At 47.1% G+C, this 18057-nt stretch overlaps 1 protein-coding gene across 1 annotated transcript in view; it reads left to right on the forward strand.

Annotated features, from left to right (window-relative positions):
- The window catches only part of SCN10A (sodium voltage-gated channel alpha subunit 10), a 75875-nt gene extending 59773 nt beyond the window's left edge, over positions 1-16102 (forward strand). Inside the window, exons 20-26 of the mRNA XM_060023762.1 lie at positions 3551-3673; positions 4940-5224; positions 5949-6002; positions 6841-6978; positions 7235-7339; positions 11887-12157; positions 14895-16102. Of these exons, the coding sequence (XP_059879745.1) occupies positions 3551-3673; positions 4940-5224; positions 5949-6002; positions 6841-6978; positions 7235-7339; positions 11887-12157; positions 14895-16102 (2184 nt within the window). The remainder of the gene's footprint in view (positions 1-3550; positions 3674-4939; positions 5225-5948; positions 6003-6840; positions 6979-7234; positions 7340-11886; positions 12158-14894) is intronic.
- The last annotated feature ends 1955 nt before the right edge of the window (positions 16103-18057 follow it).

Genomic DNA, 18057 nt, shown 5'->3' on the forward strand with positions numbered 1-18057 from the left:
GAACAAACACTACTCTTCCCAGAGATTGGGGTCTTACTGGTCCTGGGTGGAGTCCATGCATCAGTATTTTGTAAAAGCCCCTGGGCATGTCCAATGTGTAGACAGGATTGAGAACCACTGAGCTTAAACCACTGGTGTCTCCCCAGTGGCACTAAAAGGGGCAAAGAGTCCCTTTGGAGAGGTGATGGGCTGGAGCTCATGTGTTCAGATGAACCTGTGGCCACTAGCCCTGCATTAGGGGATTTACCAAGTACCTCCCACACATTAAACTTGAGATTCCTCAAAGGTGTGAGGAGACCAACCTCAGGAAAATCTCCTAAGAGCTCTCCTAGCCCCCAAAGCCCGGAGAGAGCTCCTCTTCCTCTTAACCATACAGTCCTCTATCTATCCAGGCCCTTGCAGTCTTGGCATTTCAGGATGGCTGCCTGAGCTATTTGTTCACTGCTGCACGTCTGAGGGTCCCTGCAGGTGGGGGAGGCACGTGCTATGTTTGCCTCTGCTTCCCACACTCCCACAGCCACTGGTGCCAAGGTCTGCACATCAGAGGTGTTAGGAAATGTGTCTGTATTTGGTGCTTGCCTCCTGAAGCTGGATGGGGTCCAGTTCAGAACATTCTGTCCAGCCTCCTGTGTTGGCAGGTCCTCCACAGCAGGTCTGTGCACCTAATTCTCTTCTTTCCTGATACCAGTGCGCTAGCAGCATCAGGCCACTGTACCACAGGAATTAGCTGTGAGGCCTGCAATCTGAGTCACAGGTGATAATTTTGTGCATATCATATAATTATTCATAAATGAAAGGAAAATTTTATTCCAGCTACCCACTCTTGTTAGGGGCAGTCACTCCTAAGTAGGTCTCACTAGTTTCAGTCCTGATCCCCTGATGTGGTCACCCACTCATCCATCCATCCATCTGCCTACTAATTCTTCCTTCTGACCATCCATCCCTCCTTCCATCTATCCAACCATTCACCCTTCCTTTTTCCTTCCTTCCAAACATCCATTCATGTTTACTTCTTCTGTTTATCCTGTCAGTCCTCTCCTTCCATCCAACTATTCTCACTCTTCTTTCCCTCCTCCCTTCTGCCCATCTATTCATCCTAACCTTCCTTCCATCCCTCTATCAATTTGTCCTTAACCCTTCTATCTTTCTATCTTTTGACTTGTCTTTCTATTGAACTATCCAGTCATCTAACCTTCTATTCACTCATTCAAGCACCTTCCATCCAATTTTCCTTCTGTTCACACATTTTCCATCTTTCTATTCTTCCTTTACTTCATCAATCTATCCTTCCTTTCTTCCACCCATCTGTCCACTCACCTTTTTCTTCCATCCATCCATCCACTCACCCATTCTTCCATCCAGTCAACCTTCCATCATTCTCTAATCTCTTCCATTCCTCTACCCATCTCTCTATCTTTTCATTCGTCCATCATTTATCCAGCCATCCATCCTTCCCCAATTCATCCATCCCATTCATTCACTATCCATGATTTTATATTTTATCTTTCTTCTTTGCTTTCTTTCTTCCATTCTTCCTTTCAACTCTCATATCCATCTTTGTATCATTTAGTCCATTCTTCTATCCAACCATCATTCAACTTTCCATCAAGATTTCTTCCTTCTTTCTTTCCTTCCTTCCATCCATCCATCCCAACATGCCTCTCTCTATTTTTTCAATTTATCAAATGCTTATTTATATCAATAACTACTGCATATAGGATTGTTTTATGAAGTGCTCTGGGGGGGATAGAAGCCAAGAAATAAAAATTCCCTATCTCCAGGAGTTTATACTTTACTCTTCCAGCAGGTGGGACAACAGAGAGAAACAAACATATGATGAGGGAGGATGTGGTGAGCACTGCTGGAAATAGTTAGTGTCTTAGGGACACAGAGACATGAACCTGCTTCCACTCTGGGGGTGGGGTTGCTGGGCAGGCTTCATATAGGAGGTGGCATTAGATATAAGGCTTAAAATGAGCAGGAGCAACAACGTGCAAAAAGGACTGGGGGTGGTCAATCTTAATTAAAGAAGGACCCTGGGCAAAGGCACAGACACAGGTACATTTAGGGAACAACTTGATTTGGGTAGGATACGTGGGTGAAATATGACTGGAAAAGCAGGCTGTGGCCATATAATATAGGCTAAGGAGTCTGGAGCTTATCCTGAGATGATAAAGCATCAGTGAAGGTTGGGAGTAAGAGAGAAACATGATCATAATCAAATTTGCAGAGGAGAATGGATGGGATGGATGCAATACGGGAGCCTAGAGACCAGTTGGGAGGCTTGTGGCTTGAGCAGTGGGAATGGAGCTGGGCTTGGATGGGTGGGCTTTGCTGGAGAGGCCCCAGCTCCTAATTGCCCCAACTGCAGATTTTGCACATGAGGCAGCCTTCCCAGGGGCTGAGCAAAAGACTGAACAGGGTCCAGCATGGAACTGGCCCCAAACCTCCTGCTCTCACTTAGCCAGGCAGCTGGGTGCCACCTGCTGGTGTCTGGAGCCTTGCCTGGTTGGAGGAAGGGGGTTGTTTCCATTCCAGTTTTCTGTCCTGGTGGAATAAGCCACCATTCAGAGAACAGGCATTGTTTGGGGCTCTAGCACCCAAGTGTAAACCCTTCCCTTTCTGACATCCCCTCCTAGCTGTCAAGATAAGCTGAGCCTGAATTCAGCCCACCAGTCGTGGTGCAGTTGGGGGTCCCCCAGGATTGGGTCACAGTCTCTGGCAAGCTCAGGCCAATGCATAGGGTATCTCCCTCGCACCTTCAAAGTTCCTGGAAGGTGTGACCATTTTTCCATGTAAGTTTGTGCCTTTGCAGTCCTTGGTCCAACACTTTAAAAAATGTAAAACTGACCAACCAACAGGGACTCACAACTCAGTCATTATATCTCAGCTATCTGTCAAAGCTGAATCTCCTGGCCCCATGCCAGTCACTCTTCCTGGAAAACTGCAGAGCTGTGAGGGCCTCGGAGTTCTCTTAGTCTGATTCCTCATTTTACAAAGGTTGAAAGTACAACCTGCACTAACAAGGCACTGACCCAAGGTCACAAAAATATCAGGGTTGAGAGGGAACTAGACCCCACCCAGCCCAGGACTCTTTCTTCCCCACTTTTCTCAGCACGTACAATCGAGCCTCACTTTATATTCCTCAAGATAGACTTTCTGCATAACCCCCATGAAGGGCCAGCATCTCTCCAAGTCTCTGAAAGTCAATCAAATTTTAAAGGCTGTTGGGAACTGGCTGGTGCCTCTAGAGAGGAAAGGGAAGGCTGATTTACTACACTGGGAGCTTGATCACCTACATACAAGGGGGTGGCGATGTGGGAGACTGAGATTTTCTTGGCCAAAAGTTCAGATAAATGATGAATGAAATTTTTAATGAAAGAGAAGAGATTGGACTCTCACTATACCTCTCGTTGGAGTTCAGAATAAGGTGGGAGCCAGGATGATGGCTCTGACAGAGTAGGGAGTGGGAGGGATTTCCTGTCTCCATCCACCAGGGTCAACTTTCTGGAACCCTAGGGTGATGCTTTTGCTCTCTGCCTGCACTCAGATCTCACTGACAAGCCTTATAGCGAAGGTGCTGCAGTATTCTGATATGGCATCCATCAAAGCCCTTCGGACCCTCCGTGCCCTGCGGCCACTGCGGGCCCTGTCTCGATTTGAAGGCATGCGGGTAAGACTTATCTCCTAATTACTCTGGTCTGCAGCACTTGGTACCCATTCCCCCTTTACGGCCTCCATACTACTGACCCTGAGCTCCAGGCCCTACCCCCACAGGTCAGCTCAGGGGTCCCCAGTTTCTGCTGTTACGTTGGTGGTGCTGCAGTATCCTAACTCTCCTAGTTCTCCTTCAAGTCCCTCTGTAAGCCCGCTTCCCTTCTCACCTCAAACATCACATCTACCAGGACTCAGACCTCACTCTCTCCTGCTCTTAGTGAGGCAATCCTGCTTCACAGCGTCACAAGCATCTCTTACCTCAATCTCCCCACCCTGCCTTTTGTCCTTATCGCCAAAATCTCCGGAACACCCCAAGCTCTTCATCTTTCCATGACAAATGAGCCTTGCCTCTGACACTCCATTTAAATGCAGTGACACCAGCGGCTCAGCAGCTCAGTCACCACCCACTGGAATGCATCTTCTCTCCAACCCAGCACAGTCATTGGGTCCTATGGATTCTCTCCTTTCATCCATCCCTCTCCTCATCCAAGGCTTTCAGCCACCACTTCGCCCTCACTGTCTTCCTCAGGATGGAATGCTCACAAGTCTGGCCCTTGTCTTATAGGGGATGAGGGACTGCTCATTTTCTCCCCTCCCCTTCCACATAATTATGAAAGTCTTCTGGTACAGAAAGCAAGGTTTGCTTTCTTCCTCCACCACTGCCTCAAAGAAGACATCGTACCTTCAAAACAAAAGTGGACTTTTAAAATTAACTTGTATCTTTACAAACGCTAGAAGCTTATGATTGAAGTACTTTGATGTTTATTTTATTTTATCTCCAGGTTGCTAATTTACAAATAAACAAGTTTGTGAATATGGATTTGGGTTTTCACTGATTCTTGACCAAAGGACACTATAAACTGTATTTTATAAACATATAGTTTATAAAATAAAGCAAAGTTCTAGAAGTCTGTATGTGCAAGTACAAAACACACACTGGCACCCCTAAATGAGTATGTATGTGCTTGTAAGTGTGTCCATCTCCTCAATCCTAAGGAGAGACACTGAAACCTGCCCTGAATGAACTTTAGAGAGAATGTATAAACCCATCCTCACTGCCCAGTGTCTCTGTCTTCTGAGTCTGAATTATGGCTCTAATTAACCCACTTCTCTTGCTTCCACTGGCTCATGAAGCAGCCCGAGTGAGGGTAGAAAGAACTGGGATTGGGCAAGAAGGGTGTGGCATCGGTGGGGTTCCAGATCTTTCTGCCTTTCCCCCCAGGTGGTGGTAGATGCCCTGGTGGGCGCCATCCCCTCCATCATGAACGTCCTCCTCGTCTGCCTCATCTTCTGGCTCATCTTCAGCATCATGGGTGTGAACCTCTTCGCAGGGAAGTTTCAGAAATGCATCAACAAGACCAGTGAAGGCTTTCTTCTTGTGCCTTGGACTACTGTGAATAACATGTCTGACTGTGAACGTCAAAACCACACTGGAAGCTTCTTTTGGGTCAATGTGAAGGTCAACTTTGATAATGTTGCAATGGGCTACCTCGCACTTCTGCAGGTGGTGAGTCCTGAGATCAACCGTGTCTCTTCCTTTGGCTGCTCGATAAAGTGGAGGGCCTGGGGTCTCCCAGAAGATGCTATGTGGAGACTTTGCAAGGGGTAGCACTCAGTGGGAAGTGAGATTATTCCCTGTTCCTACAGACTGCACCATGAGGCTAGAGGGCCCTACCAATGAGTGTGATCTCCCAGTAGTGCAATTAGACCAATTTGGGCTAATAGAATAGAATAAAGGGATAGGCCTGCCATGGGGCTATATCAGGTGATGACTTAGAATTCACTACTTGTACAAAATAGACCTGGTATAGCCACACAGACTGAACAGTCTTCTATTGCAGATCGTCTCCTAGAGGGTAATAAATTATGTTCCAGTCTATTGTAATGATAGATAATGCTTGTGATGATGACAGTCAATAACATTCATGCTTCCACTCATTCATTCATCCTTTGCCTTCATCCACTTGTTCATTCAGTGTTAATGCAATTGCTTATACATTTGTCATGCAGTTACCCACAGCTTCCTGCACTCCACCCTTTGTTCATGCATTCGTTCAACAACAAGTCCCTGAGTAGCTATGGTGTGCTAGGCACTGAAATCAGAGTCATGTCAGAACTGGCTCCAGGGGGGCCAATGCTCTATGAGAAAAACAGACAAATAAGTGAATCAAAACAGAGGCCGATGTAGATGGATGGGCAGACACTGAGTGGCCTCTGTTCCTTGTTTCCAGGCAACCTTTAAAGGCTGGATGGACATCATGTACGCAGCTGTCGATTCCCGGGAAGTGAGTCTCAGCCCGTGGTGACTACCGCCTCCCGCTCTGTGCCTCCCGCCCACATTAGTCTATTTGAAATGGGGTGAAGGTGGCCTTGGTACTGGAAAAGGCGATCACCCAGCAGTCTGGCACTATCCCCCCCGGAGCAGTGTCCAGCTGGCCTTCTGTTGGATATTTAAGCTGACCTAGTCTCCTAGGCTTCTCAAGTTCTTCCTCTGTTCACCGTTGAGGAAATTATCAGATAACCTCTAAAGGACCGTGCATGAGGGCGCTCCCTGGGCAGAGGCAGGGGCAAGGGCAGTGGCTAGCTAGAACAGTGGAATTTCAGGTACTGTCACGGCAGCCAGGTGGAGGAGATGGGTGCTGTTGGGGAAGGACCCTTCCCTGCTGGGGCACAAGACACTGCTGATGCCCTGCCCCATATCCCCTCAACCCACCTCTAAGTTCACTCTCATCCTTTGTTTCTTATTCTGTCTGAGATTTGATTTTCTTCAGTGCCTCAGAGCTGGCTCAGCAGCTCTTCCCCCAAGGGCAGAGGACTTCGAGTCTACAGGGGCAACCCTCACAAATAAGCTCTGGGAGTCTGTAGATAAAAGCTCTCACTTCCCTGTCCCTTGGAGGTACAAATCTGAAGTGTGTTCTACAGTCCTTAGAGCATGGAGTGCCTGTTGCCCATGGTAGTGGTGCTGCCTTTATCCTGTTCCTGCCTCCCCCTCTCTCACTTCTGCTTCCTGGGATCACCTCGCAAATAAGCCACCTGCAGCCAGGTCCTTGTCTCAGGGTTCTTTGGGGTAAACACAAGCTAAGATGCCCCCTCGTCCCCATGCCCCCACTTGTCTGCTCACAGGTGAACATGCAGCCCAAGTGGGAGGACAACGTGTACATGTACTTGTACTTCATCATCTTCATCATTTTTGGCAGCTTCTTCACACTCAATCTCTTCGTTGGGGTCATCATTGACAACTTCAACCAACAGAAAAAAAAGATAAGTGGGGCTTAGGCGTTTCTGTGGTAGTGATGAGTCTTAGACTTACCGTCGATCCCCGGGCCTCGTGACTGAAGCAACACTAGTCACAGCCCCCATGCCTGACCAGGAGCCCAATCTTGGCTTTTAGCACCAACACCGACCTTTGCCCCCTGATTGCAGGCTTCACCCCTGTCTGGGGTCTGGGCCCAGAAAGGACTGAAGGCTGCCATCTGGGGGCAATAACAGTGGTGTGTGTTATCCTATCTCTCTGCACTTAGGGGGCCAGGACATCTTTATGACAGAGGAGCAGAAGAAGTACTACAATGCCATGAAGAAATTGGGCTCCAAGAAGCCCCAGAAGCCCATCCCACGGCCCCTGGTGAGCCCCAGAGCTCGCCTCTCTAGCAGAAAGTGTCTGGAAATCCAACCTGACAGCCCATGCCTGTGCTGGTAGGCGTCTGGCCAATGCTCTCTGTGGAGGAGGAGATCTGGGTTGATTTTGAGGATGAGGTAATGAGAGTTCCCAGGCCCAAGGAAGAAAAGTCTGCAAGAAGCAACTCTGATCTTCTGGAGTGAACATACTCCTGCAGGTTTCCAGATAGACCTGTTTAGGGAAGTACTTGAGTTGCCCAACAGGCTTAAGTTTCCAGCACCAGATCAGGAACAGATTAGGCTAAATGATAGTAAGGATGGTTAGAGCCCTGAGATGAAACATTTGTGGTTATGCATTTTGATGTAGGTTGCAACGGATTGCCAGCCTCACCCCACATTCTACCCCATGCCTACAGGAAGACAGAGAGGAAATAGCCAAACCCAACCACCCTGGGATCCTGGGCCCAGTCATGGTCATGGTCAGGTGACACAATAGGAACCAAAAATTATCCTACTCTAGTGTTTAAAGACTGACCAAAACTTAGAGGCATACTCCCCTGTGATTCCTTTATTCAAAAAGATCCATGGCACAGTCCCATTAGCCCTTCCCCACACAAGGGCAAAACCTAAGGACCTTCAGCAAAGGTACAGGCCTTTCCCTAAATGAATCAGGGAGACATACATTCTGTTGGCCAAGACATTATAATTTCTAAATCAAGGCATGGGGTTTGCATAAGATACTAAAAACTTCATGAGCACAAAGTCTTAAAAACATTTACAGGAGGAGAAGAAAATGCTATGACCTTTCACATGCTTTACTTGGAAACAGTGGTCACAAATGTATTACTATTCTCCATTCTGATAAGAAGTGTTACAACGGGGAGTGATAAGATGTTCAGACCTCTGTAGGGGCAGAGGTGTCCTTCCAAATACCTCATAAGATCAAGATAACTGGGGTTGAGTTAGCCTGAGGGAGAGTCCCTAAGGCTCAGGGAGTATCCCTCCAATGTCCAGTGGGCAGGAACAGGCTCAAAATTAGAAGATGTAGGTGAAAGGCTGAGCCCAGCCAATCAGAGTCAAGCAGGGGTTACGGGAGAAGGATCCTAAGACCTAATGAGAAGCGAGCAGTTATGTCCCTGCTGACCTTTTCTGGTGGCTGGACTGATGTTGAATCCACATTTGAACAGACACCAAGGTGTTCTGTGCTGGGGTCAACCCTTGGCAAAATCATGACAGTTTTGGGTACCCTTCCCTACATACTTACTCCATCTCTCTATAACATCTCAGCTTCTCCCCTCTCATCAGCCAATCCCACAGGCCACCTCCAGCTTCCTCCTCTCAAGGAAGACAATTTCCTTGGGACAGGGTGAGCTGCATTTCCAAAAGGGACCCTGGAAAGGACACTATCTTAATATAAAGGTAGGAACCTAATGCTGAAATTCCAGGCACTGCAGTAGGAGTGGAAGTCAGTGGTTGGGCAGGAAGACCTACAACAAAATCATCACGTCTCCTAATCAAGCCATCCCCAAGGTCCTCCAAGGTTGGCCCTGGAGGAGGTCTTCCATACGGATAAGCAAAGTGAGACCTCATAGCCCAGCTGTGTTCCTGACATTAGCCATCCCTTTGAGTGGGAGGGGGTGTATATTACTAACTAACTAACTATCCACACTATAATAGCTTTAGTGGAGGAACATGGCTCTCTCCTTAATATTCTGGTCCAGGCACAGCAAACATTATTTCCTTTGTTCCCTTTAGCATAGCTGAGGCAAGGCTGGAACATTTAAACAAGACTTTGAGGTTTAGGGATACCAAAAGGGAAACTAGCAGATCAGGGCCCAGGCGGCAATTGCATCTGGCTGCTCTCCAGGGCCCACGAGCCTTGGCCCATCCTAGCTCCTGGCCAGCATCCATATGGCAGGCAACGTCTTGGCACCCACCCCACAGTGGGACCAGCCTGATCATCTGCCCTCCACAAAGTCCAAGCAATAAGAGAAATGCCCACTCCCACCTAAGACTCACCTTCCCAGCTCCAGTTTCCTCCTCACTAGATTATTGGCACTGGAAAGGCCATCTTCTTCCCTGAGGGGTCCCAACAGGTTGAGCTGGTCAGGTAAGCTGAGCATTGGCACAGGACTCTGCTCCACAGGTGCATGGGTGCCAGTTCATGGCAGGGCCAGCCTCGGATGACATAGGGACCTCCAACACAGGCATGTACATACTACTCCTTGCCACACGTGAATCCCAAGTTCTAAATCTTATGCTTCATCCATAGCAGAGCCTAAGGCTTCCACAAGACTGGGAAATTTTATTCTATAATGTTCCCTACTATAGAAATCACTAAAATCAGGTTTCACATACTCCACTTTATAGGAAAATAATAGGCTCCAGAATATCGCATCATCAGTCACCCACTTCATCATCTCTGAGAGCCCCGAGGGTTGCAAAGAAGTGATCCCTGCCCACAAGCTAAGCCAAGAGCAGCTAGAGAGCCGCTCCACTCCCCAGCAGCTGAATATCCAGGGCAAACTTGATGCCCAGAACTTAGTAATGTTGCCTGCTCTGTTTAGTTAGAAGTCATGAATGGGCCTCTTTTTTTTTTTTTTTTTTTTTTTGCCATTTTCAGTGATGAAATGAAAGCTATTAGTGGCTCAGCATCCCAGAAAAGACATAAGCCAGCAGCTATACCTGGAGCCAGACCCACCCTGATTCTTTGCTCAAACCCTGCAGGGTAGCAACCCATCCCCACCATGAAGCAGAAAGCAGGAACCAGCCCTGTCACAGCCCTTCTCCCCTTTGTGGCTCCTGGGAGCTCCCTGGTGAGACTCATGACAGGTTCCTTTCTCCCTCACAGCCGCTCACGCAGAGCCCTGTACACAGTACACATTCAGGAAGTGCCTTTTGTACAGAATTAAATGTAATCAACCTAGTGGAGTGGCTTTATAATTCTGTTTGAAGTGTGTGTAATTCAGAGCTGTCCGTTCTGTCATCCATTCATTCATCTGCCTATTGATCATCTGTTGCATTCCAGATACTATGCAGACCCTGGGGATAGGGCAGTGAGAGATGTTCCTGCCCTCACAGAGATGACAGTTCAGTGAGACAGGAAAACAATTAGTAAAAATCACACACATATTAATTCACAGGCTGGAGAAATTGCCAAGGGAGAAAGAATGGCGTGAAGAGCAAAGGGTACATAGGACTAAGCCTTGAGGAACTCTAATATCTAAAGGTTGAGTAAAGAAGACTCTAAAAAGAGCAGACAGAAAGGCAAGAAGAGAACCAGGGAAGTAAGCCCTCTGGGAACCAAGAAAAGAGAGTTTCAAGGCAGAGGGGGCGGTAAGCGATGCCAAACCAGTATGTTGGACGTTACGAGTGATCTTAACAAGCACCATTTCAATGGCAGGATGGGAACAAAAGCTATGTTGGAGGCTGAGGCGTGAATGGGAAACAGTGATTGCACACAACTCCTTCAAGAAATTTAACTGTGAAGTGAAGAGAGAAGTAGGCTGGTAGCTGGAGAGAGATGTGAGATTCAGGAAGATTTTTCTCTAAGTTAGGAAAAACTAGGTCATTAGAGATTTAGGTAAGGAACCGAGAGCTAATAGCCAAGAGTGGCCAAGTGTGGCCAAGAGTCTCACTCATCAGTAATGAAGCAGAGGGACCAGGAGGTCAGTAAGTGGTAGCGATGAAGAGGGGGCAAAGGAAGGCTAACTTGAAGACACAGGCATCAGAGGAGGAAGGGTTTTACAAGACACAGGAGGAGCAAAGGTCTGGGAGTGACAATGGGGAACAAGAGGGACCTCAGCTCTGCCCCCAGCCCTAGGGTCCATGGCATGAGGAGAGTGAGCAGCCACTGAGTAGGAGGAGAAGTTTGCAGATCAAGGCAGGTGAGTTCCACAGAGCTCAGAAGTGTCTGAGAAGGTGAGGGTGGAGGATGAGATTGGAATCAAGAGCTCACAGACCAGTAAGATGTTAACAGCACAGGAAAGTCTAGAGGGCCACACCAGGAAAAATTTTTTAAACACCATAAAAATAGCCCCCTAAAAATGATCTCTTGGTTGTCCAGACCACTCTGCCTCTCTCCAAGAATGCAAACAACCAAGACCTGCTTAGACATCTGCACAAAATGAATCAGCTATATGTATGCATATATCCCCATATCCCCTCCATCTTGAGCCTCCCTCCCATCCTCCCTATACCACCCCTCTAGGTCATCACAAAGCACTGAGCTTATCTTCCTGTGATATGCAGCAGCTTCAAGGCTATGGGGATTTAGGTGGCCCAGAGAAAGGACTGGAGGGGCACTGCAAGTGGAGGGAAGAGCGTGGACAAGGACAAAGTGCCTAGTGACTTCGTGGGGCCAGGAGAGGCAATGAGGTAGAAACAACTAAGAGTGAGATTTTGGAGGGTTAGGATTCTGCTTCTGTTGGGATGTGGAGTGTGAGGGAGACAAAAGAGACAGACTTTAAAAACCCATCTGTGAAGAACACAGCCTCTCCAGATGCCTGGTTTATGTTGCTAAAAGGCCTGATGTACCATCTCTTGTTTTCTCAGAACAAGTACCAGGGCTTTGTCTTTGACATCGTGACAAGGCAGACTTTCGACATCATCATCATGGTCCTCATCTGCCTCAACATGATCACCATGATGGTGGAGACTGATGAGCAGAGTGAAGAAAAGACAAAAATCCTAAACAAAATCAACCAGTTCTTTGTGGCCGTCTTCATTGGCGAGTGTGTCATGAAGATGTTCGCCTTGAGGCATTACTACTTCACCAATGGCTGGAATGTATTTGACTTAATTGTCGTGGTCCTTTCCATTGGAAGTAAGTGGGCATCGCATGTGGTGGGGACACCCAGCCTCTACTTGGTCTTGTTTTGGCTGCTCTTTCAAAACCAAGGGGACAGCTAACAAACTTTTAAAAACCTACGTTGTATGTTAGAGGAGCCCAGTATTTGCTGCTTTGCAAGAGCAGCAGATTTAAAATGCCCCGGGCCTCTCAGTGAAATGCAGAGGTTCCACTAGCCTTCTCCATGCTGCCGTGAAGGGTATTCAGGCACCTACTGTGTGTGCAGCCATCGCCAGAAATTTGGGAGCCGATAGGGAACAATCACGCACAAGAAAACCTAAGATGATGAAGTTTCCAATGGGTCTTATCTTTATGGCCTTCAAAGCAGAGAGTGGGTGCTGTGGTGTGAGGTGAGTCATAAAATACTTTCTGGAAAAGGAGGTGGTTGCCAGAAGAGTGAGGAAAGACCAGGAGGAGATTGTTCAAAGGAGATTCTTAAGTCAAGGGTCTGGAATTAAATCTCTGTATAACTGTCCACTTAGGGAATATGAGTGACAGTAAAGTCAAGGGACCAATGCCAAGAGATCAATGCTATTATGACCTAGTCTGGGTGTTGTTGAATGACAGGCTCAGTATTTGGGGGCCAACGGTGTTCAGAGAAAATGAATGGAGTCAGAGGTTAAAATGGGGATTGGAGCCACCATAATTGAGTGTTTGCTGAGTTCTGAGCACTGGGCTGGGATCCACGGATCTCCACAGCAGCCCTGGGAAGGAGTGTTACTATACTTATTTTATACATTTAATATGGAGCCTCAGAGATTAAGAAAGTTATGCAAGGTCATATAGTTTGTAAAGGGTGGAGCTGAATTTAGACCATGCTAATATTCTTTTTAATAAACTAACAGCCTCCTACCAAAGACCAAGATACCGTCCCTGGCCTTCGTGTGGTTTAGCCAAAGTTGGATCCTATAAAGGCCAAATCCCAGCACACCAGGTTTACTTTGCTTTGTAAATATATCCTGACCTATTATATCATGACCTCCTTACTTTTCATGTCAGGGCATAGCTGTAGATTTTATTTTCCATTGATTTGCTATCAAGAGCTAATAGCATCTGAATACAACAAAAGCAGCACTTAATCTCTCTATCCTGGTGCTGAAACACAGCCTTGGGTTGTGTTTGTTTGGGGAGTTTAAATTTATTTTTGTTTTGTTTTATTTTCCTATTGCTGCTGGGTTTTCCAGGGGCGGGGTGGGGGAGGTTTGTTTTGTTTGTTTGTTTGCCTTCCAAAGTGAGAGACTCTAAAGGCCATTTTTAATTTTATATTAGAGAAGGGAGCTTGCTTATGTGACTTCCCATATCAGTACTATAGAAATAAAATATACTCAGAGTACTCCATTCTATTATGGGGACACCTTAACTACCAGTTCCTATGACCTACACAGAAACACCCGTCACTGGACAGAAATCACTCATAACGACAGCTCGAAAACAAGTGCAAGAACCCACTAGCCATTCTTCCACTCTCCCTCCCTCTCCCCTTCTTCCTTTCCACCTGTAAGACATGTATTGATTGTCTAATTGTTACAAGTATGAAGACTCATTCTCCCTTGTAAAGGTAGGCTAGTTGGCTGGCAGAATCTTAGTAGATTATAAAAACACATATGTATCTCACACTATGGGAAAATGCCCCAGTTAAACTGGACTTTAAGAGAGGGGCTTTCATAAAGATTTCATAATACAAAATTATAATTATCCCAATTCTCCTCCATTTCCTTCCTCCTTCCAACACAATACTGTGACCACCCATATTCATAGGACAAAAGGCGAGTAGGAGAATGGAATCAAGGGCACCCTGGCAAGGAGAGAGAGCTTCTATCGTACCCCTCACCATTTCTCCCGAGAGGTTTTGAATCCTGTTTGACCTAAAGGCCTTGCCTAATCTTTGGTGGTCTTAACAGGCCTCCACAGGTCCCCAAGACCAAGTTTCACAAATCTTCAAGTTAGATATCACATAGGGAGATATACACACTCTTGTTCATAGTTCGGGTTAGGGGGCTATAAATGACCTTAAACTAGCCCATCTCTAGGCCCTAACACAGAGTTCAAACACAGCTGGAAATGAAAGAAACAAATAAAATCTATTATGCAGACAGCTGGCCATTCAAAACCATTCTGTTTTAGCTGTCAGCAAGGTGCCCAAGTCCTCAGGCCCCTTATAATTAATACTAGGCTCTGTACAATTATCCACAGGCCCATGTGCCAGGAACTGAGTCAGTCTTCGCAGTAGGAGATAGGGAGATGAATCACAGTGGGTCCCAGCCTTCACAGAGCACAGGACCAGGGTGGAAGTAAAGGCATGACCCAAAGGCTGAATTCTCAGGAAAGAGCCGGGTCTATGTTACAGACGGAAACAGACAATGGACTGTGAGCATGTGGAACAGGGTGCAATCACTTTCAGCTGAACTAGGCTGCAGAAATTGGGTTTTGACCACGTAGGTTGACTAAGAATGTATCTGGATGGAGGGAAAGATAAGAACATGGTGGGAAAGGTGAGACTTACTCGAGGGAGACAGGATTTATGCAATGGACACTTACTGAGCCCCTACTTTATGCCATCCACTGTGCCAGGCTCAGAGGGTCCAGAGTCCCTGAATATGGGTGCTCACTTGGAGGTCCATACCAGGCAGAGAAGAGGGGGTGTGATCCAGTCAACTTTGTCAGGGCTCATGGTTGGAAGTACTAATTAGATCATTTCCCCTCACTTTTAAAGGCCTGGTGTTTTCTGCAATTCTTACATCACTTGGAAATCTATTCTCCCCAACGCTTTTCCGAGTCATCCGCCTGGCCCGGATCGGCCGCATCCTCAGGCTGATCCGCGGGGCCAAGGGCATCCGCACGCTGCTCTTCGCGCTCATGATGTCCCTGCCCGCCCTCTTCAATATTGGGCTGCTGCTCTTCCTGGTCATGTTCATCTACTCCATCTTCGGCATGGCCAACTTCGCCTACGTCAAGTGGGAGGCTGGCATTGATGACATGTTCAACTTCCAGACCTTCGCCAACAGCATGCTCTGCCTCTTCCAGATCACCACGTCGGCAGGCTGGGACGGGCTCCTCAGCCCCATCCTCAACACGGGGCCTCCCTACTGCGACCCCAACCTGCCCAACAGCAACGGCACTAGAGGGGACTGTGGGAACCCCATCGTGGGCATCCTCTTCTTCACCACCTACATCATCATCTCCTTCCTCATCGTGGTCAACATGTACATTGCGGTGATTCTGGAAAACTTCAATGTGGCCACGAAGGAGAGTACGGAGCCCCTGAGCGAGGATGACTTTGACATGTTCTACGAGACTTGGGAAAAGTTCGACCCGGAGGCCACCCAGTTCATTACCTTCTCTGCCCTCTCAGACTTTGCAGACACGCTCTCTGGCCCCCTGCGGATCCCAAAACCCAATGGGAATATATTAATCCAGATGGACTTGCCCTTGGTCCCTGGAGATAAGATCCACTGTTTGGACATCCTGTTTACCTTCACCAAGAATGTTCTGGGAGAATCTGGGGAGTTGGATTCTCTGAAGGCAAATATGGAGGAGAAATTTATGGCAACTAATCTTTCAAAAGCATCCTATGAACCAATAGCAACCACCCTCCGGTGGAAGCAAGAAGACATTTCAGCCACTGTCATCCAAAAGGCCTATCGCAGCTACGTGCTGCACCGCTCCATGACGATCGCCAATCCCCCGCCTGTGCCCAGGGCTGAGGAGGAGGCTGTGCCACTCCCAGATGAAGGCTTTGTTGCATTCGCGGCAGATGAAAACTGTGTGCTCCCAGACAAATCTGAAACTGCCTCTGCCACATCTTTCCCACCATCCTACGACAGTGTCACTAGAGGCCTTAGCGATCAAGTCAACTTAAGCACATCTAGCTCGATACAAAATGAAGGGGAGGCTGCCACTAAGGAAGCCACTGGGCCCTAGTGAGGACCCTCCAGCATGGGCACGTCCAGCTCTGATGTATCCTTCTGCTCTGTGACAACTTACCACCACCGCCTCACCAACGCATGCCACTGGTCACAATGTCAGAATGGGGCAGGGAATACAGTTGGTACCCACCTTTGGAGAAACCCTCACACACTAACAAGAGTCAGAAGCCAAGGGCATTTCCGCTGTGACTTCCCTTTTAATTTTCAATATCAGATGATGGGTTCCCTTACTTTCCAGAAAATGTCCCTGGAACATTTTATTTTGATGGTGACCAGAGCTTATATTTACCAAGACAAACACCTCAGGACCAGAATTTCCAAAGATACATGGCAAGGATGTTGCTAAAGGTCCAAGGTCATCCTCTGTGAAACACCACATAGAGACTGGCAGTGTTATTTAGGATTTTGCATGACTGCATGCTGAGAGCTGCCGGACAGCTGCTCCAGCCCAGGGTAATACCTGTGGTCTATGTCATGAAAGGCCTCTGAGATACCCATTAAAATTAATATTTTTAAAGGTATGTCAAAACCAATGTTATATCCTAAAGCATCATTTTAAAAAATTATGTGACACTGACATGTCATAAATCACGTCTCCTTCACTTTCAGGGTTCCTGATATTTTGCAGTTTGGGTTCAGGCTGGGTAGGCAGGAAGGAGCATTGTCCTGGGAGCCTGTTCTCATCCTAACTAACTCTCCCACTGCTTGCCTGGCTGACCTGGGCCAAACTCATTCCCCTCTGAACCACTTCCCCATGGTGGCGGAGGGCAGAATGGACAGTCTTTGCAGCCTTTGCATTTCATGTTGTAGAACTCAGTGATGCCCTGTCCCAATTCAGACAACGAAAATACTCTCCCCTGAAGCGGCAATGGCCAGACCTTTCTGCTGTATGGCCAAAAGACAGCTTTTGAATATATTCTAGAGGCTGTTTCACCTCTCATAGACTTAAGGATGGAGGTTTTCACATTCCCCTCGGACCAGGACTCCATAATTAGTATAATCAAAAATAAAGGAACATTTTGAGAAAGATGATCTGGGAGACAAAAGGTAAGGCCAATACTTTCTTTAACTCATCCTACAAATGTTTTTAAGTACCTATTATATGACAGGCACTGCTCTAAGCACAAGACACAATGAGAGTTAAGCCCCAAAAGATTCACTGGATTTATGCATTGAATGGTGGAAGGGTTGCCAAGGGATGATATTCAGGCCAAAGTCACATGGCAGGTCTTGAGATGAAAGAGATTAAGAAGTTCGTGTGATAGCATAAGACATAAAGGGTCTTAATGAGAGCCATGATCGTCTATTAACTCTTGGGACATTCCTTGCCATGATGACAAGGCTCAGGTCAATTCATTGATAAGTATTTTATCGCTTCATAAGATTTCCCGTTTATTCTATTACAAAGACTAAAGACTGGTCCCCCTGACAGGCTTCATGGACACAGATTTTTCTGGGGCCGCACAGAAAAATCTATCCTTTCTCTATCGCAGTTGGCCCAGCAGAGGCCAAAGAGGCTTTCGAAATGCTTATTGGGGTTTGCAAGCACCCACAGAAGCAGGTTAATAAGATGATGATGGAATAGCTGAGGGCACAGGCTGACCCAGTACAGATCAGCTGTTCTCTGGATGCTTGGTTTGTATCTAAAAGATGAGTTCAACCAAATGGCACTGGACCAGAGAGCACACATATTCACTGTGCAGCTACTTCAACGGCTAAATCTCATGCAGCCGATGAAAATGCCCTCGGAGAGGATGCTTGCCCAAGTGTTTATAAGACAGCTGGGTGGACAGAGAGCTTAGGGAGTGGCTTACTTTTACAATGTTTTGTGGAAGACTTAAATGTACCCAACCATCAGACTAGTTTTATTAAGTAGATGATATTATTCTCAAATATATTCTTGTTACATATTTTGTCCCAGCTTGTGAGTTGAATTGTGTCCCCCGCAAA

This window comes from Delphinus delphis, chromosome 10, assembly GCF_949987515.2.
Source record: "Delphinus delphis chromosome 10, mDelDel1.2, whole genome shotgun sequence".
In the NCBI taxonomy this organism is placed as follows: domain Eukaryota; kingdom Metazoa; phylum Chordata; class Mammalia; order Artiodactyla; family Delphinidae; genus Delphinus; species Delphinus delphis.